The sequence below is a fragment of the Empidonax traillii genome, unplaced genomic scaffold (genome assembly GCF_003031625.1).
Source record: "Empidonax traillii isolate 1590-97213 ecotype Southwest subspecies unplaced genomic scaffold, ASM303162v1 scaffold89:size1181294, whole genome shotgun sequence".
NCBI lineage: Eukaryota > Metazoa > Chordata > Aves > Passeriformes > Tyrannidae > Empidonax > Empidonax traillii.
Window position 1 is genome coordinate 450921 of NW_020955282.1, and position 22038 is coordinate 472958.

Here is a 22038-nt window from a genome sequence, read left to right on the forward strand (position 1 = left end):
TTCTCCCCACCAAGAATCAGCATCTCATGATAGTTATGTCTTTAATGTAATGGAAGAAGCCAATTCCAATGACATTTATTCCATTATTCACATCAGCAGAATGTGATATTGGGAAAATAATGAATCTAAACTCCCGTTTCCTCTAGAGCAGTACAGGGATCAAATTAGCTGATTTGGATTAGTCTATAGCGATTAGACTGCTCCTTCAGCACACGCAGTTTTGCAGTGTGAGCTATTTTCAGTACAGAACCTGAGCTAAGCCTTTTTGCCATACAGTTGCCAGCATAAAACATCCTAAATTCACACCGCTGGGAATTTATTCAAAGATGTTCTTCTTGCTTTTACAATCGGTGGCGGTTATTTTTTTCCCCTTCTGACTTGTATTACAGCGGTGGCCTGTGGTGCTGTTAGTCATACCTGCGAAGCAGTGTAATTTACCACAGGAAAACTAAAGAACCCTTAGCAGGAGAGCTGGCGCATGTACTACTATCCTGTCATTTTAGCAGCAGGGAATCCTAGTCATTTTTAGCTGACCCCTTACTTTCATATAAATCACTGTAATAAACATAACTCTTTTACCCATAGGCACAATCCAGGGCTTAAAATTCTCCTGACAATTTATTAAAAAAAATAACTATCTTATGTCAATGTAGTGTGAGAATATTATAAATTTTTGTTAAGAAATAATGGCACAATTAATAGGTTCATTAACCAGAAACAGACACAGCACTGTGACTATAAAACAAATCTAATATATCTGCATTCTTATTACTTAATTATTGTCTTTCTGAAAACAACTGTAATGTTGTTTTACTCACAGAAAGGTAAAGTAAATACATTTTAAGAACAGAAAATAAGTATATTAAAATAACATAAAGAAATATGCATAGTACTGACATACCACCCCCCTCCCCCTCATACAACACCAACGCAGAGAAATTAATGCAAGGAGGGATTTTTCCCTGGACTCCAAGACAGGTAGGATCAGGCTCACGCTGAAAGGTATTGCTATCCTTCACAGATTTTTTTGATAAAAACCCAAAAATATTTCCTGTGCTTTCCTAATATTAGGTTGGTAAGGAATCTACCTTTTAATAAAAAAACCCTTTGAAAACCAATCTGGGACTCTAGTAGCATTGCAAAATATTTATTCTAAAAAGTAAACTTTATTTCCATATTTTCTATTCTAATTTCTGAACAAGCTAGATTTTTCTCAAACTACGAAGTAGTAATTTTCTTTGTTCCTGCACATATGTAAACTGTTGAACCATTTACTTTAAGCTAATAGAACTTTTTTTTTATATTTTAAATTTATTATACTTAAAAAGCTTTTGTAGAAAGATAGGATTCCATTTAAGCAGATACATTACCCTGTGCCTGAAATACATTCCAGTCAGAGTATAATTCAGCAAGTTGATGACAATGCTGGCTCCAAAAGAAAGGAGGAGACCAGATTGGACAAGAATGAGCTAACAGATTGTGCAGCCCAATTCTGTCCCTTTGAGTGTGATATATTGTTTCAAGATGCTAAAAACCCATACTTTCTCAAAGCATATCTGTTGTGCTGGTTTTCCCATTTTCACAGAATCCTCATTATTAGTACTCTCTACTCTTTTCAAAGCACGTCAGACTCAGACCATATGCCACTGAATAATGCTTATCAATTGTCTAAAATGCCCAATAGAAGAAAGATGTGCCAAACAAAGGAATCGTGAAAGTTATGAAGTCTTTTACAAAAATAATTACATATTTCACATCTGCTACAGATGTTAAGTGAAATAAAACCATCTCCTTGTTATAACTAAATGTTAATTTTTATGACACACTTTTGTGTCATAAAACCAACATCTTGTAGAAGGAAGTTGAACTTCTATAATGAGTGAAACATTTAGTACCCTCCTGATCTTTAAGTGCAGAAAAATCTTTAAATCTTGGGTACCCTCCTGATCTTTAAATGCAGAAAAAATAACATAGAAAATTATTTTTGATGAAGAGTTGGCTTATACTTCAGAACTCTCCCACACAGAACAAGATGCCTAAACCAACTCAAATAAGAATCCTGAAGAAACAATTTCAAATAAGGTTTAAACAGTTGAGATATATTATTAAAACATATAATATATGAATAATACATAATAATACATTAAAACATAGTATATTAAAACAATTAACACTAACAATCTCATCTAAATGACAGCAATATAGCTATTCATGACACAGACCAGATTCTTCTATTCCTGTTTTGTAGCACAACATTACCTCAGAACATTAACATGGAGATAACAAGTTATTTGATTTAAAGGTCAGAGAACGAGAAGCCATCTTTTTTCTTTCCAACAATTCTTGGGATTTTTTTTTTTTGTTTTAGGTTGCTTTGTTTGTTTTTATTAGCAACGCAAACCAGAACTATTGGTAAAATTTAATTCCCATTCATGCATATGTCTAGGCATATATCCACATAGTGTACAAACAGATATACAAATCCATAAGTAGTGCACACGTTTATACACTCACATGACTAAAATGGCAAAATAAGTATGGGTCAGATTCATTCTTTTGGAGTCAATGAAAGTCCTTCAATCAAAGGCCCTTGAATTCAGTGGAAGCTAATTCTTGCCTGATATGGACGTTATTGAATATCATTGTAGGTATGTTTGTGCTAAAGGATATTGGTTATTTCTAGAGGTTTCATAAAGAACAGTCTTAACAAGATGCAGATGGCACAAAGCAGAATGCAAAAATCATTGTGGTTAAAGCTAAAACTATGTACATTGGTACATTTCTTCTCCCTCCTTGTACCGTAAATATTAAAAAAAAAAAACAAAACAAAACTCCCAAGTATCTGGACAGGGAATAAATTTTTAAAAGAACCCCATCAAATAAATAAGAAAACACCCTGCTTCTCTGCTGGTGAGAACTGCATTCTAACTTCGAACAATAAACCATAAATACTACTTTGTACTTTTGTTTTAGGTTAAAAACAAAAAGCTGTAAAAACATTAGAGAAAAATAAATAAACTGAAAACTTGATTCTAATAAATTATGTTGTAAAAAGATTGCAACATTTTCCACCACCACAGATGCAGATGCAATTTCTGACAGAGAAGGACTTGTTCCTCTTTAGTCAGCTCCTAATGTAGAACAGTATAACTCATTTTACCCAAACTAGCCATCACAAACTGGTGGCACTGTCTGTTTCCAAAAGCATAATCTGAGCTATCGTCCCTTTTAACAAGATAAGTTATGGGTCACAAGCTTGAATATGACAGTCCTGGCTGACCACTGCAAATTAGAATTTTAGCAAGGATGTGGGTATGTAAAAATCATCTAATGACTATACAAAAAAAGCAGGGGAAGCATAAAGTTTTCCTTCCCCATGGGCATGTTGGCATCAGCGAACAAGAAAAAGAAATAAAGAGCTACTTTATTTACAGGTGAAGTCGTCTCTTTGAGATGCACTGCTCATTCACATTTCTGTCATGATGCATTTGTGCCTCATTATATAACCAAAACAATCTTGAGAGAGTGATGTCTAATGAAGAGTCCTTGCTACTACTAAGGATGGCAAAGAAGGCTGCTTCTGCTGCTGCTTCTTCACTCTTTGGTGAAAAATAAACTCTGCTGCATATTGTAAGAGGGAGAGAGAGCTCATTTTGGAATGTATATGGACAATGAACCTTACAGAAAAATTAAAAAACATCTCTAAGGGCCTAAGATAGGTAACTATTCTTTCTTCTCCAAGACACTCTGGGCAAACTGTGGCAGTCTCGCTAAATTCTGAAGAACTGGAAAATGTTGGAAAGAGCTTTGAAGTATCATATACAAATCTTGGCAAGTAGGGTATTGCAACATGGAAGCTTCCTTGGTCAGACAAAGGTATATATAATACCTAAGGTATTTGAGTGGACTTTTATTCACAAAAAGCGTGCACATTACCTGAAACTTAGTTGCATAGAATATATTAAACAAATCTAAATATTGTAGTGCAGCAACAGGTCCAGTGGAACTGGAAAACTGGTCAGTACTAGAAACTGCAATTTTCATCAAGTACTGCTCAGTATTATGAAGACTGACTGCTGCCTCAACCTTCTGAATACCTTCCAATTTTCTGAATACTATAACGGATATGAGCCAGAAACTGCATACCAGACATCAAATTCAGGGAAAACATCCAGGAAGAACCATCCCCAAAACCTAATGGAGCTGCCTATAACATATATTTTTTAGTAGATGGATGTATAACAAAATTTCTTCTCGACTATAACTCAGTTGCACCTGCTAGACTACTGACTTCTTTGAGGGCAAGAACATCTTTTATGATTCCTCCATGGTCCAGGCATTGCTGTTACCTGCTTTGGTGGCAGTGGTTGAAGGGTTGTTTCTGTATGTCACTTGTATATACAAATATGTATTCCAGAAGTTTGATGAAGTTCATGTAGTTTGAAATATAACTGATCGATATATTTATTGCCTGAATTTGATACTTGGAGCCAAGTGGCAGGAGGATGGATTTGCCTGTTTTCTGAGGGTACTGTGAAGAGAAGCAGCATGGAGTTTTGTGAGCAGAATCAGTCACAAGCTGCAAATAAGAGCCTGGTGTGGCACTGCCACTACAAGAAGAACCTCTTCAGAGAAGATCAGGTAAGCTAAGCTGATGGCAAACAAAGATGATGATAAACAAAGATCCGATACTGGTAACAACAAAGACCCAGTATTGGCCTCTGCCCCACTCCAGTCTCTTCCCCACAAGGTCTGAATCTCTCTGATACCATCACAAAAAAGCTGCCAACTAGGGTAACACAGAAGAAACACTTTTAATGACTGCAAGAATCTGTGTCTACCTCAATATCAGTCCTCTAGATGTTATTATGCATGGCATTGTTTACAGCATTTCAAGAAGACTTATGAAGTCTACCCACTGGGAAGCTTACATAAACATAGCCTAATTTTAAGCCACCATGTAGCAAAACCAATTACATCACTGAGCAAAACTAATGAATGAGTTCTCAAAAATCTTATGTCAGCCACAATTATATGGATAAGGTTGACTGAAGAAAAAGTGCCAAGGTCTGTTGTAAAGCTTGTGAACTTTGTATACACCCATGAAAAAATCTCTTACATCTCAGCATACTTCACAATTAACAATTACAAATATTTTGAAAATAAACTTTTGTCTGTAAGTTCCCCTAAAAAACAATGGTTGGCAAAAAAATAAATGTGAAAGACGGACATGAAAAAAAATTGTTTAAAGGCAACAACAATTTAATTCTTCTAACTGGTCCATTTTTATTTCGTATGGAATTGAAAAACTTGAAATATTTGGGCAAGTTATTAAGACATGGAATACCTACTATAAAGTATTTGCTAGTTCTACTTTTCATACTTTAAAATGTTATAGCAATAGGAGAGAATTTTGTCTGTTTCACCTAGTCTAAGTCTGACCGTAATATAACTTGAAGTTAATATTTTTAAATTTAAAAAAATTAAATTATTTTGGATAAAAAATCAGGCAGGATATACACTATATATGTAGCACTACTGGAGTTTTGTCCTGTGCTTCAATGTCAAATGAAACTCAGGCTAATCATGTTCATTTAAAATACAAAACTACAAACTAGTTCCATAATTACCTAAAGAAACGTCCACTTGAAATTGTGGGTACTTCAAACAGAATTGTGTTCTGCATAATAGCGGTAAGATATAACAACTTAGAACTTAATCCTCTGTCTTTTACATTTACGTAATCAGAACTGAGTAACTTGGTAGGTATCTCATACTCCGAACACTCAGCTTATTAATTCAAATACAAATCATATGCAAATGTCATTAAACTAATAAATGCAAAGTCTGCTTGTCCTTGTTGGCTCCTATTCCAAAACCTTATTCTGAAACATGAAATTCAAAGACTCCTAATAGAAAACTCTTTTCCAGCAAGTGAAGAAGTTTCAGTTACAGCATTTTTCAGGATATTGGTGGTTCCCAGGATATGTAGAAACTATTCATAATAATGTAAGTTGTTTAGGGAAAACACATTGCATATTCTAATTTTGGGAGATTACTGCAGTAAACCAGCACAAGCTACTAGAGTACTAAACTAGATAGTAATAACTTGGATATGACATCTTTCTGTTAGGCTCAAGAAAACATTAAACAGAGGTTATACAGCTAGAAAAGCAGCATCAAGGTGAGATATACTTTTGTGCTAGTGGTTTATCACTCAAGACGGCCATTTTCTATTTTAAAATCCATTCAAAACAAAAAACATTCAAATCCATTCATACAAATGTTGCGCTTTATCTCTGACAAATCACATTTTATTTTTTTTGCAAAGAGCAAACACGAACACATAGTTTAGTAAACCATACTTTTTGGCACAAAAAGTTGGTAAACAATCGTATAACCACTCATAAAACTGTTGATACACAAATATTCATACAGTATTCGGTTTGGATCTTTTATTTATGATTCCTGTATTTTGCTGTGTTTTAGCCTAAATTATCACAGAAATTCCTAGTAGAAGACTTGCTACCATTAGAAAAAGCTAATTTCCAAAATCTATAATATCTGAATATTAACCAAAAAACCTGTTTTGAACCAATGATATACTATAAGCAGTATCATCAATTCAGAAGGAAACAAATAATAATGTAGTCAGAGTAGGTGCTGAACTGAGTGGATCAAATATAGTTTGGTATATTGTTTGAAAAATGTAGATAAATGAGAATATTGAATCGTTATAATTTTGCCATCACCCATGTTTTGTAATGAACAAAGGAATCACTTTTTGAACAAACAATATAAAAAATGTAATTAGAAGGTTATACCATTTGAAAAAGAACAAAAACTTTGCAATATTTGTGTTCTTACAACAAAGCTATTGGCAGAAGCTTTTTTAACTTTTTTTATAACATTGATTTATTCCATTGATATGCAAGACTAAATCATTCCTAAATGATTGGTTCTGCAGTATATCTATCTATAGATGTATGAATATAGATGGACAGATGTATGTATATACATATATACATATATTCACACAGATATGTTCGCATATACATAATGTATCTCATAAGAAGGACTATTTTTCTCCTAAAACACTGAAAGAGATTTGGTTTAAATTCCAGCTCAACGTCTATATGTCACAGATGTCCAGCTGTAAACTTTAGAGAACACTAGCCCTCTTTCTTCTAGTCTTTGTCTTATCTTTGTATCAAAGGCTTGTACCACGTGATATATGTTTTCTGGGACAACGGAACTAGCATTAATAAGAGATACGCAGGAAAAAACAAAGATAAAAGAGTTTGTGTTCTGAAGTTCAGCTCTTGCACAGACGCATCTTTATGGTGACACTACTTTTAATACATATGAAATTTAGCATATGTGCAGCTCCTTCAAGATCTACCCTCAAATGACTCTTGTTTTAGATTGACTTTTTTTCAAACAAACATCGATAAAAGAGAAGCAAAGCAGCAATAATGAAGGTAAAAAGATTCTACCTCTCTTTCATCCATCTTCAGCCATTGTTTGGGATCATCCTCAGTGGCTAGGAAAGCTATCAGATCTAAGGCAGTAAGCCTTGTCTGACGTCTGGACGACACAAAAATAAGAACAGGCTTGGCTGGAGAATGACTCCGAATTGCTGTTGAGGAAAACAGAACTTGAGAATTAGACCCTTTAATGACAAACATTAGAGTTTCTCTTTGCAATACATAGACAGATGACAGACCTCTCTGACGATGGCATACAGGTATACTTTGTCTTAGGTGAGCATACACCACCTCTAAACCAAAGACCATATATTTACAGTTAGCTGAGTCTAAGTGCCCTTACACTTCAGTGATCATTGTAAGCCAACAAAGAGAATCAGTTAGGAAAAAAACCCCAACAAAACACCACATAACCTAGACAAGCTTTCTAGACTTCAAAGCTTGTGAATTTCTCTCTATCTCAGCATAATAATAAGTATGTTAATATTTTTTCTACCCTATTGGGATATGCTGTCTCAGATTAAGTGCCATCAAAGTCTAAAACTTGCTTTTTGCCTGACCCTTTGTTTCATGTGTTTACTAATTAGTCTGATATATTTAAACCAATTATGTTTTAGGACTTTTTAAAAAAGCTTGTCTTGCTTAGCCCATTTTGGAAAAGTTTGAGGTTGCAAGCAAATTTTTATGGTCCCAGGAATAAGAATTGCCATGAAAATGCTAAAATAACCTTGACTGCATGATGTCAAACAAGTGGGGAACAGAGCCTTCAATAAATCATATTTCTACAGATTTTCCAGCATCAACAAGCACTAGAAAAATGAACAGGTGTACCTAGAATTTCAAATACTCTAAGTCACTCGTAAATCCATTTGTGTGTTTTCTCATGTAATTCTCATTATAGCAATTAAATTTACGTATTGTTAATTTCTGAAAACTATTTCCCACTATCCACCAGCATATATTGTTCCCCAGTTCATGAATACTACCCAACATGTGCTCCTGCATATACACACACTATGCAGTTGTGAAATTATTGAAATAGGATGATTCGTGTGTATTTATATCTCACAACTATATATGCCAATATATCTATATATTTTAAAAGCCCAGCATCTAATGGATTTTTGTTGCTTTAGGAACAGGTGTGGCAGAATAGCCCAAGACAGATTTATTGTTCATTAGTGTTTTTGTACAATGCTCTTGTGGAGGTGTAAATAATCCGAGCTGTCAAGATAGGTCTCTAGTCCACAATCAATACTTTGCTTCTGTCATAAGGCTAATTAAGGCAGCTAAAAAGTCACCTCACAAATGTCACCTCACAATCAACAGCAGTTCACATTACAAAATTTATTTTGGAGGTTATTTTTAATTGATATAATAAATATTCCTTATGTAACCAAACCGAAACGTTCAAATAAAATACGAGAGTTTTTCCTAAATCTGTCCTGCTTGCCAGCTTGGTTAAGAATAAAAAATTGGAAACAGAAGTATATCTGGATGCACTAGAAATTTTGAATTTTATGGTTATTGCTTTGAAACTGGAATTATAGGAGGTTAGCCTGACTTGCAACTTCTGTTCACAATTTTTTTAATACTTACATACAGTGGTCCATATGAAAATACCTCAGCAGATTAATAATATGAATGGTTTTACTACTTTCTAAATTTCAAATATTTTTACACAAATGTTTCTTTATGGTGTCAAACACTAAGAGAAAACACATTTCCCCTTCACTAGCACTAATTTTATTCTTCTGTTCTAAAGACATTACATTCTTCTGTTACATGTTGCATTTGCAGCACACTTTATGTTTCAGACAAATAGCTTTGGGCCATTAGCAGAGCAGATTCCCCCAATACATGCCAAGAGTACATACAGTAACACATGCTGCAAATGTGCTGCAAATGAACTGTGTAAAGTCTTATTTTCTTTTACAGAAAGAAGGAAAAGGTCTAGAAACTTGTCGCTTACCCTGAAATGCAGGTTTGTTCATGCTAGCCATGCGAGGACAGTAATGCTGGCCAGGGAAGCCCTGAATGTGCACCTCCAGAGGAACAGGACGTACTGATGGTCGGAAGTTGAACAGACCCATCTACGAGAGAACATTTTTTTTTTCCAAGTTTAATGTTGAATTATAGATTGCTATTTTGTTTTTCTGCAAGACAAATACATATCTCTCTTCTAAAACCTTTTTTTCGTACCTGATTAATGTTTAGCCAGTCAGCAAGGTCCCTGGCATTTGCTAAAGCTGTGGATAAACCAACTACTCTTACAGGCTTCTCGGTGTGCGATGAGATAAAGTTTGTTCGAGACACAATGACTTCTAATACTGGGCCTCTCTCATCCCCTAGTAAATGAAAATTGCATTGAAAAACAGACAAAAAGAAAAGCTTCAGATGTCAAGAAGCATATTCACATCACAAATACCAACACACTTGTTCAGATTTAGCAACAATTCTCATTAAAAATAAAAAGACATGCTCACCCAGAAGATGGATCTCATCTATGATAAGAATGGCAACTTTCTGAACATAGCTTCTGTTCTGCCAGCTTCTGCTGACACCGTCCCACTTCTCTGGGGTAGTAACAATCAGGTCAGCTTGGGCAATGGCTCTCATATCAGGAGTCACATCTCCTGTCAACTCTACAACCCTGTAATCAAGAAAGATGGTGGCTTGGCTTTGCAAAGCTTTAAAACATCTTAATGTTCAAATATTTACTCCTAAACTTAAATTCGTAAAAAGACTGAAGTAATTTTGTTTCTTATCAAATACATTTAATGCGATTTTTGAAATTGTTTTAAGTAAATAAACTTGTCTCTCTGTTTCCCTAGCAAATACCATATAAATACCAAATACCATTCCTTAGCAAAACCATATAGAAAGAAGAGGACAAATATGAGTCCCAAACCATCTATGGCTAGTTTTTCAAAATGAAGATAACATTATATTAGTATGATACAATGTGAATCATAACATCCTGTCATATCCAGGATGAAAGCTTTCTAGGAAGCTACCAAGTTGCTGCCTGCTGTTCTGCATAGATCTCTGGTTTGAATAATGAAGCTAAATGCAGTGTGTATTGCATTTGTTGGTGAAGATCCATTAAGACTGGTGCAGAAATTATCCTGAGATAATTTTTTGGGAAGATTAGCAGAGTTTTTCCACTTGTTTGCCTCATTATGCTTTCTACAAACAGCATTTATGATGATCCATCATTTTAGATGGATCCATTATAATGGATTTTTGACATTTCAATGACACATTCTACATCCAGCTGAACAAAAATTCCTCACAGTAATGTGTATCTTCTGCTCAAAATTTCAGTCACAAGTAATTGCAAGTTTCAAAAAGGAAATATTACCTGAAAATATCTTAACTCAATGCTACAATAATAACAGGAATATCACTGGTAATTTCATGTACACAGAGAAGCACTTCTTTCTCATGAAACCTGTGATGTGCTTTGAGCTTAACTTAGGAGAACAGCTACATACAGAAAAGGGAAAGGCCCTAAATAATGCATCCTATGGATCAAAATTTAAATTCAGGAAACTATAATTATATATATACATATATAATATATATATATATGCAATACATATATAATAATATATATAATTATATATTATATATAATAATATAATTATAAAACTATAACCCTCACCATGACTGATATATCTCATAGATCATAAAGTAATGGCTGAACACCACCTGAGAAGATTGGCAAGAAATTAATGTTACAGAGCAATAAAATTATATTAATTTATATATGAAGGGCATCATATGATTACTAGTACACAGTCCATGGAAGTCCTGTATGTTCCTTAGAGCTCAGGTTTCTAATGAAAACTTATTTTGAGTTACACTTTCAATCTCCAAGGATATTGTAGAGTGAAATCTCAGCTTCATATTTGTTATACTGACAAGTAAGGAGAATGAAAATAGCTCGGTATCAAAGTGTATCCCTTTCTCAGTTCTGATTTTGCTATCACTGCAATGACTATTGGCAGCGTTTTTTAAGTACTAGAAATTTGAAGGACAAAAAAACCTATTTTGAAATACTCATAAGTATTCTGTAGATTTTATTCATACTTGATGGGCTGTTCTTTTGCTTCTCATTTCTCTGATTAGGTAAGAAGAAACATACTTTTTACCAAGTTTTTCTTCAATCCTAACTTTCCAGTCCTCAATTCTCTCACGGACGAGTGCTTTTAAGGGAGCAATATACACTGCCTGTGAAAGAAATGTCACAAAACCAGAAGTTAAACAAGAAACCTTTTTATAGAGTACTTGCAATATATAATATTTGTGAGATTTGAACATATTCATAATCAATAAAACGATAAGGACTGAGTTCCTTAAATGACATATAACGGGATTATATTCAAAACAGACATAATGCTTGAAAAAATGATTTTGTTTCCTGAGATGTTAATAAGCAAAAAATTAAGATAAAGAATAATTTATTGAAATTGAAATATTTATCACACCATCTAAACTAAAACCCCACTTATATAAATAATGTCTTTTTAATTTTTTTTTTATTTTTTTTTTAAACCAGGACTATAAAATCAGCAAATTAACATTCTAGAACAGAAATAATCTGAATTTCTAGCAAGCAATATCTTACCTGATTTCTAATTATGTCATTAAATTGTTAAAACATTACAAGTTAAATAAAAAAGCTGATTATTTTAAGCTAAATGTCCCAATATTTTTCTCAAAGAAGCCTGCAGTGCAGAGGGGAATGGTCTCACATGTACAAACAATATTTACTTATAGATTTATGGTCAAAAACTCTGAAGTTTTTGAACATGAAGAAACTGCTCATGAAGAATTCACATACATTCTTTAAAATGTATAGGCAGGTTTTCAGCTTTATTTAAAGCCTAAAATATATATTCCCTTAAAAACTGGCTTTTTTGTATGTCACAGATATTCTGAAAGTGTATGACTGTTTTTTTTACCTCACTTGAACTAACTAATTACATGAAGATATTGAAATTTCAAAGATGATTAAGGTATTTATGTACACAATTTCTGTTAACTCAAAGTTTATTCTTTTCTTAAATCTTACACTCAGATACAAACATATTTTCAAAGACTTTCAAGTTAAAATGTGGTTAACTAAGACAAGATGGCTAAGTCAAGAAACAAATATATATTCACTTTGAAAACAACTTTGATTTATTCAGCTTTTAGGAAATTTAAAGTACGGGGGCAAGCAGCAACAGAAAATTGGCTTGTAATAACTGCAACTTTTTTGTTTAAGTAGGAGAGAGACTGGGCTAGTTGTTTTCGCATGGACGGGAATTAATAAAACAGTACTACTGGTAGTAGAAGGAGATTAAAGCAGGAAAAAATTCAGTTTCCCAAAGTATTTTTCTAGACTTTTGAATTGCTGAAAACATGGTAACACAAAATGAGTCTAATAAGCCTATTTTACAAACCTTTGATGTGGGGTACTTGTTAAAAACTCTAAAGATGGCTAATTCAGCCGCAACAGTTTTTCCAGAACCTGTAGGCGCTCCAAGAAGAACATTGCAGTCTGTGTGATAAAGGGTATGAAATATCTGTGTCTGGATAGGATTGAAGTGTGTGAATTTGTACAGGACTTCATATTCTGGATGTCCCAAGGCTGTGACAGGCAAAGGCTGAAGATCCAGAAGCTCTATAACCACAAAATAATTGTAAGACAAGATATGCCATGACATAGCATAGCTTACTATGAAGATATATATATATTAACCAGTAATTTAGTAGAAAACAACTTACATTGGAAAATGTTTTACTTAATATCTCATATCACACAGAGTCCTTATTTGGGTAATTGTTCCCTTTGATGAAGAATAATGAAAAGTTGTTTTTATAGCTGTGAAATATTTCTGCAAGTACTGTTTTAAGTATGCTGATAGCTGTGAACCAGTATTTGTATAGATTAATCTTTTGCTTATACCTGTTTTCTTTTTACCTTTACTACTTACATGTAGTAAGTTCTAAACTCACTGTATTAGATCACATGTATGTTGAGATCTTATGATAAGAGAATGTGGAATATTTCAAGTTCAAGGAAAAAATCTATTAAGGAAGGATGGTAGGATTCTTTGGAGTTTCCAAGTTGATGGAGTAATACAAATCAGATGAGTACAACTAAATTTTGCATCTAATCCTTTAAACATGTAATTAAAGACATAATCTTAATAAACAAACAAACAGCTTTTCAATATATGATTCTCAATATATCTTGAGGGCATCTGCTATCCAAACAATTAGAGACTCTGGAATTTGGAAGATGATATATATAACCAGATTGGATTTGGAATTCTACCAAATTAAGGAGACTGCAGTGATTCTGCTATGCAGATGCTTGCTTTGAAGTTTGGTTCGCTTTTTTTTTTCTTGTGGCTGGAGGTCTCCCTGTCTTTTCAGGGTGCTTCGCATTAAGGTATGATATGGGAGTCATAAAATCTACTGAGGCAATGATGCCTAATATTCTTCACATGTTTTTCACTGATACCTTATGGCTGTTTTATCATTCCCACTGAAACGGTGATTTCTTGGGCTCTGTCAAGGAGAGAGAAGGCTTTTTTTTTGCCTAGCAGGGCCTCTACGTACTTCATTGCTGAGTGGGAACCAGATGGGAATTGAAATCAATTACCATAAATCCTAGAGGCTCCATAACTGGTGATGTGTAAATATCTTTCTGTTTCTTCTGAATAGTAGTCAGTGATCAGTCAATTAGATAAAAAGGTTACACATGCTTTTCCAGGCAGTGTAGGTACAGTATAACAATACTAAACACTTCACAAACACATGTGAATTTATGCATGCCAGAGGACAACACCGTATGAGAAGAGAGTATTTCTGAAGGCACTCACTTCACAGACTGCTAGATGAGCCAAATGTAATTGCAGTGGAAAGGTTTTACAATGACATCAGGCCCAATGAATGTATAAAGCAATTTATGTATCCAGAAAAAAAGAAGCAAAACACAAACATATGCTTCTGTGCCAAGTGTTAAAAAGAGGGGGAGGGGAAGGCCACGACTTGATGAGATGAAATGTGGTGCTGTGCTGTAACAGTGCTTGGTACGATGGATTTATCTTAGCAAAAATAGTATAATATTTCATATTTTCAAAATACGTTTGTTTTTTTCTTTGATGAATGCCATTTATAATACACTTCAAGATTATTTTTAACCAGTCCAGAAGAAAAGTAATTCTTACAAGCACTAAGATAAGACACACTGTAACAAAGAGATTGACTTAGTCTTATATGACAGTTTCAATTTTTTTATGGTTTATAGAGAACCTGGAGTAACTAAAAAGCTGGTATTATGCTGAGATGAAATGAACTGCCTTTTGTCCAGGAACTGAAAAATTTAGAGAGCTGGAGAAGAAATATCACGAAGTGAAATTCCATAAACTCTTCTCTGATGAAGCAGAAGTAAGAGTTTTATTGCACTACCATAAGAAAAATCAATATAAGCAATATTAATTAAAGTAAAAGGATCAAATTTGAAGTTACCTGTGTGGGGTGGATGCCTCTCTGGAAGAATCAAATGTTGAAAATTTATGATACATACAGCTTCTGCTCCTAACCATCTATCAGATACAGCTCGAATATAATATTGAGAAGGAAGAGGTTCAAAAATTGGGATTGTGAACACCAGCAGTTGAGGTTCTTTAGTAATAACCTAGTGCAAACAGGTAGAGAATAATTACTGTGCAGAAAAATCAATAACTTGAAAAATCATAGTTTGCCTCACTTTCATAAGTATTACTAATGCAAAATAATAAAGTATGTGTGCACCTCCATGTGCTAAAAATATTTCATCACTGGGAATGTATTTTGCTTCCATGGTCTTCAAAGGACAAAAATAAGGCTGTCTCTTCATCTTTTTCTTTAACAGACAAAACCACTAGAGCCTTTCTTCTTTTTTTCACCTGAAAATAACTGTCTCAGCAAAGAAGTAAAAAAAGAAGGGACATTTGAGATTAGAAAACACTGCTGTGGGAGTCCAGCCTTATCAAGTACATCTGAATCTGAAACCGTTGCTACTGATTTGAAAATCTGCTTGGGTCAAAATACTGTTTGACATTACAAATCTTCATCTCACTAACTTTATTTTTGTCTTGCTATGAGATTCTGAATAAAATCTGTTACCTGTTTCTTTTGAATGATGAAGTACTCTGAATGATAAATGTGATCATTAGTAGGATCTTCTACCCAAATCCACCAGGGCTCTCCAACAGTGCCATGTACCTTTAAGAGTAGAAAAGATAGCCTTGTTTGAGTTGTAACAAGGTTCTCTAGGTTTGGTAGGTATATTGGATATGTTTTTAAATGACACAGGCTCACAAAGGAATACAGAAATACAGAAAGTACAAAATAACATTTTGAATTAGGTCAGTCTGCTTAAAGATTATGTTTCAGTAAGAGTTTTCTTAAGGTATGTATTATGTAAATGGACATGTTATAAATGTAACTGAAGGTAGTGCCTCAGCTGTTTAGACTGAACCACCAGAGTTTCCTCTAGACTCCTATGAAATGCTTTCTCTTTATTCTTTCCCGTACTTCTGCCTTTGGATTCTGTATAGAGGATTGTCTTTTGCTATTGTCTGCTCATTTTTCGACCAAAAACATCCTCTCAGGAAAAAACTGACACTGAATTGTGACATTCCTCTCTCCTTCTGTCTCTTCCTCTCTCCTCTAGAAAGATATAGGAAGGGGATTCAGAAGGCTATAGATTGTAGTCATTGCTACAGGTGAAGTGAGAAGAACATAAATAGAGCTGTCTCTTGGTGATGTCCCTGCCATCTGTCAACAGCTTTTTCCATCGTAGATTTCTGTTTGCTTTGTTGTGAACCTTACTTTGCAATACCACACACAAATCGCAGCTAGGAGGGATTCTCTGTTAAGACTTTTTTGTTTCTTTAACAGAACTTGCACCAGTGAACAAGTATTTTACTTAAATATCTAGGAAAATAAAGAAAACTGCATAGTACAGGTGTACAGAAGACATACTATTAAGTGAACATAGATTTCTGATGCTTCTGATGAGGACTGTGATAAATTGCAAAATCAGAAGATGAAAAAAAAAAAAGTTGGAATTATTCCTGAACTAAATAGAAAAAAAAAAAAGACAAAGTGCATAGTTGCTTCTAAAGGCAATTACAACACTACAGGAATTTGGCATTGATTCACACTACGCGTTAGTTTCAGCATAATTTGTTCACCTGGATGTGTCCAAAACCAGTTTGTAATGGTTTTTGAAGACAAAAAAATGTACAAAGAATAGAACCAAGGTGCTTTTGTCTCCTTTTTACCACAGTTGCACAGTAGAGAAGTAGATGGACATTCATTTTCTTTCATTTAAATTTCACTTAGCAGCTTCACTGGGACCTGAAGCAGTGAAACTGAAAGGACACTACTGCAGGTGAGACTATTATTTCATCAGGGTTTAGGAGAACTGAAGAGAGGAAAGAAGGATTAAGGAAGGTGATGAAGTTCAAAGCTCAGAAATTTCATTATTAACTGTAATAGCACCCTAATTTTGGTGAGTCCCATGGAAAAACTGGAGGGCAATCTGGGCACAGGAAATGCAACACTCCCTCCAGTAATGATTCTCAAGAACTCTGGGGAGCTCTTAAGAACTGACACATACTTGCATTTTGGGCAACCATCACCCTAAAACTGCATGTCTGATTTATGACTCAGCTAATTAATACTAGTTGCATTATTCTATATTTCTGCTGGATGACTCCTGACTGCAGTAAGGCTTAATTGCTCTGCCTGGGCATATTTATAGTCCTTTGCTTCTAATAAAAAAATAAAAATTTTTCACTGGATATGGCTTGCTCACATGCTTTTACTGGACTTAAGGGCTTCCAGTACTGAAAACTATAGCCATTCAAGATCAAGATGATGTCATATCTCATGACTACTTGGAACAGCAAGTGCAAAATTTGTGATGAGATCATTATAGAATTAAGTATTCAGGTAAAGGAACAAACCCATGAAATATTAGCCAAACACTGTATTTCAGTTAATATGGCATTTAATTTTTTAATATTCTGGTTTTATTTGATTACTCCAATTTTTTGAATGGAAATTTTTAGCAACTAGCTTTTGTACCAATTACAGCTATACCTGTAAGTTTCTATAGATATCTTCTGAAAAGCTTGCTAAAATAATGTGTGATAACTGACAAGCAGTTTCAGAGTGTCAAATTTATGACAGTTATTAATTTTCAGAGACTATTAAAATTTAACAGCTTTATTTATTTACTGTGATAGAAGCTTCATTTACTGAAGAAACAAGAAAATCAACAGCTCTGTTACAGCAATAAAAAAGTGAAAAAAAAGTTTTCCAAGTTTTTATGAGTATCAATATACAAATTCACATAAAAACAGCTCCTTAAGTTGAATTGATAAAATAATCATGTTTCCAAAGCAGCCAGAAAAACTGGGTAAAGGGCTTATAGCAGAAAATAGCTTTTTAAAAAATTTTGCTATAACTTTAGAAGTGTGGACCCCTTTTCAACTTGTATAAATACAGAGGAACCTGGATTTTGTGGAAAAATTTAAAAATGGATTGAGAAATTATCTTTTATTAAGATAAAGTGAAGAGCAGTATTATTTTTTTGTATTTAACATATTACAGGTCAGGTGGATGAAAGACTGAATAATAAAAATTTGCTTCAATCCTAAAAAGTAATGGCTTTTTTCCCTTCTGAAGTATTGTATATAAATGAGGTAGCAAAAAATATTTCATGTAGGAATTATTTTGAATTCTTCTGTAATAAATTCAGGCAGCCAAACAACATTGAACTTCCTATATTTTCATTGTTAATCTCCCATTTCTAAGACAACTTAGTGAAACTTCCAAAATAAAATAAAGTAAAATAAACATTTAAGCCAAGAAAATAAAATTTTTAAGTAATTTGAATGTTTGTGCAATAAATTTCTAATTTAGTTGTGATTAAGGTAAAATTTGTAATATAAGGAATTTTAAAATTAATTTTTAATCAAAGAATAGATACTTAATATCCACCTTTCAAAATAATTTATCTTAGGTGTAAATGTCATAAGCATAAAAGAAGAAAAATATGTTTGCCCATTGAGATATCTTTTTTTCTGTAGAAAGTTTCAGGAGATATCTTTTTTCTGTAGAAATTTCTGAAGTACCAGCAACAATACAATGCCCCCAAGTGGACACATACATTTAATTTAGATTTATCTTAAATCTATTTCTAATGAGTAGCTTCTGAATCAAAGGGTAGATCTAAATCTGCAACTAGTACAACTCCTTTTATATGAATTTGCACCATAAAATACAGATGAATATAATTCCAAACACATCTCAGTTTTTCTGTTCAGACAAGTCCCCAACCAAAAAAAAGGCACGGATTTGCGAATGTACATTTGTAAAGCCATAAAGAGCAGCAGAACTTGGCATACATGGACTGCATTTCAAGGCTTTATTTGAATGTGTTTGCCATTCATTCATAGTTCAGAGACTCACTCGTGTCTCCCTTTTTCTTCCTTCTCCTTTTTGTGCATAAAACTAATCCGTGTGTGGCTACTGTTAATATTTCGCATAAGCATTTGCCTCAACAGGTTATAAACAGTTCAATCCTGTAAGAATTAACAGAAATAAAAAGATGATCTTTGCCTGCCTTCTTCTAAAAAATGTCGTAAAGATAATTCAATCCCTATTATCAGATTTGCTTTTCAGCTAAAATACATATCTTTTTTCTTATCCAAACAGCTATGGACTACCTGTAATCATGTCCTTTACTGAAGCTAAATTAATGCTTCCTGTCCTTCCTCCTCCTCCTCTTTTTTTTACCTGGTCATTCCACGTGAAGTCAGGAGCGATGTTCAGCCGAACTCGGAGCACTGTGCGGGTAATTGGCTGAATTGTTGCTTCCATTATGATGGAGGGTATTTGATGGACACACTGTTTTACCTTTAACCCAATCTTCACATGATGCAGCATATGACCTGCCAAGAAAACATTAGGTGTAACAAATTTGCATTTCCAGGAAAAAGAATACAACTCTGACTTTCAAATAGGCTTTTAGAGAGAATTATTATTGTTTGCTTGTTTTGCTCTTAGGTGCGTAAATGTCTGACTCTCTTGACCTGGCATGTCTGAATGTTTTGTAATACTTAACTTGAATTAGCAATTTAGTGCCTAGAAAAATCAGTATTAACCCCCCTGCTGGCTATAACTAAGGGGTTAAAATAACTATTAAGAATTCACACTGAAAACATATGTCAAGCTGCTTCTCTCTCCATTACTGACTTTTTGACCAGGTTGTTACCAAGCCATATAGGTCTTCTTTAAAGCATGAATACTGACTTTTTACTAAATGAAGGGCACAAAATTGAACTTCTACAATTCCTGTGTGGTGATTCAAGGCAGGTGGAATGCTTTTCATAAAACTGAATAAAGGTATTTAATAGGTTAAAAATGCACATAAGCAAACATCTGACAGCAGCTCTGATCTTTCAGAATATACCAGCATGTAACTAAGACAAAGGAAAAACTAAATGTTGCAATGTTTTTTCATTTTCTATCCCCATCATGGTAACTAAGGCAATAAAGAGATTATATTAATTAAGAAAAATGCCCTACTTGAAGTTTACAGCTCAAATATCTGTTTCCTTGCTCCCCATTTAAAATACAAAACAAAGTATGAAGCAGTGATTTGCTTCCTGAAAAATACTGCACCTTCCAGCTTATTAGGGAAAGATGCTTAGTTTATTTCATTTTTCACTGAAATTGCTTATGTAATTACGTAGGGCATTTTTTAGATTTTAATTGTGATGGTCATAAGTACTCCCTGTTAAAAGCTACCTTATCAGTGGCTACTAATATTTTCTGTTATATGGTTCCTTAACCACACTTACCCATGGGCACACTTACCTATTGAAGAAAAAAAAAAAAAAAGAAAAAAAGGAGAAGTAGTCCTATTATTTGCATTAGGTGCAAAGGGAAAAGGTGATACAACCTTTTTCTTGAAAAAAAAAAAAATATTTTGGGGCATAGCATCTTGCAGTTGCTATTTTTTTCTACTGATCCTGACTTTAACTTTTCAGTTTTCCTTATTTAAAAAACTGGTAGATATTGCCTCACACAGGTGCTTATACTCTGAAGAAATGAATTGGGATCTTGCTTAAGAAACAAATCCCTAATACAACAGTTTCAACACTTATTTAATCAGTTTAATTTCCAGTTGGTAAAATAAGTGCAACTCCAGCAGGTTATTAAAATATATCAATATTATAGCATTTTTGCACATGGACTAGAATTTGCAATTAGAGGTAAAAGTTCAGAAATCAGGTTAAATAAAGGCAGATGACAAATATTCAAAGATATGACTCAATAAATCTATGCAGGCATGTACACTTTTTCACGCCAAAAATCACTTTCTTTATCATGATGTGTGAGGTGAACTGCATTTGTACAGGAGAGCACTGACGTTTTTTACACTTAGCTGCTAGGGAAAAATAAGGATCCCCTCCCAAATTTTACAAAATATTACAAAACTCTCTTTCCCGAGCTGCCTCCCCCCCACATCCCTTTTTCCTTAAAATAGGCACATTATGAGAAACCATCAATGGCATTTAAGAAATATTAAAACCTTCTGAAGAAAAGCTGACTATTCAAGAAAATAGGCATGTTTAAAATAGAGAATAAATTTTGCTTATTCGCAATGATTGTCATCTCCCCCCCCCCCCAAAAAAAAAAAAAAAGAAAAAAGAACTATTTATCTCAGATAACAGTGATTTCCTGGCTTTCTGGAAACTCCATGGTTACACTGAAATAGCACATAAACTGGTGTTGACCAATTCATGGTACACTGGAATCTGGGATCTGTGTATACAACATGCTCTTGGCTCACTGGAAAGGCTGGCACCCATCTGATACTTTTATTTCCCGCTGAGTTAGCCAGCTCCTGTCTTTGTTATTTTATCTCCAAGGTCAGAAAAACATTAAAAAAGGAAGAAACACAAAGACTGAAACTAGTTCTATGGAACCAGGAAACAAGGTAGCACCTGGAAGTTGTACCTTTCCTCATTTCAACGTGGCTTTGAATTAAAAATAAAAATAAGGTGTCTGCCAGGCAAGCACTTCCTTCACCTCCCTCAGAAAGAGAGGCTAGACAGGAGGAAGTGTGCCAAGTGTCTGTATTTCACAGAGATGCACAGATCAACTTGCTTTGATATAAAATTTATAAGGCTGAAGAACATGAAATATCGTTAGATATTGTTAGCAATGACCTATTTTCACGGTCAATTCCCAAGTCTCATCTACTTTCTAACTAAGTTAATATAAAATAAAACTAGACAAATTGCAGGTTTATGTAGATACATTTTCATCTGGTCCACACTAGTTCCACTAAACTGAAGGAAGCAAAACTGGTTTTGTATTTTAAAACAAAATTTCTTGCTTCTCCAAGGGTGGGTATGGGGAGAAAGACTTGTTAAAAAAAAAGAAGGGAAGGGAAGGGAAGGTTTGGGAAGGGAAGGTTTGG

General features: G+C 34.0%; 1 protein-coding gene across 1 annotated transcript in view; it reads right to left on the reverse strand.

Annotated features, from left to right (window-relative positions):
- ASCC3 (activating signal cointegrator 1 complex subunit 3) overlaps window positions 1-22038 on the reverse strand; it is a 255756-nt gene that overhangs the window by 57955 nt on the left and 175763 nt on the right. Inside the window, exons 22-30 of the mRNA XM_027881455.1 lie at window positions 19344-19498; window positions 15657-15755; window positions 15018-15186; window positions 12941-13161; window positions 11638-11723; window positions 9974-10140; window positions 9690-9835; window positions 9460-9580; window positions 7497-7639 (exon numbers count right to left, since the gene is read on the reverse strand). Of these exons, the coding sequence (XP_027737256.1) occupies window positions 7497-7639; window positions 9460-9580; window positions 9690-9835; window positions 9974-10140; window positions 11638-11723; window positions 12941-13161; window positions 15018-15186; window positions 15657-15755; window positions 19344-19498 (1307 nt within the window). The remainder of the gene's footprint in view (window positions 1-7496; window positions 7640-9459; window positions 9581-9689; window positions 9836-9973; window positions 10141-11637; window positions 11724-12940; window positions 13162-15017; window positions 15187-15656; window positions 15756-19343; window positions 19499-22038) is intronic.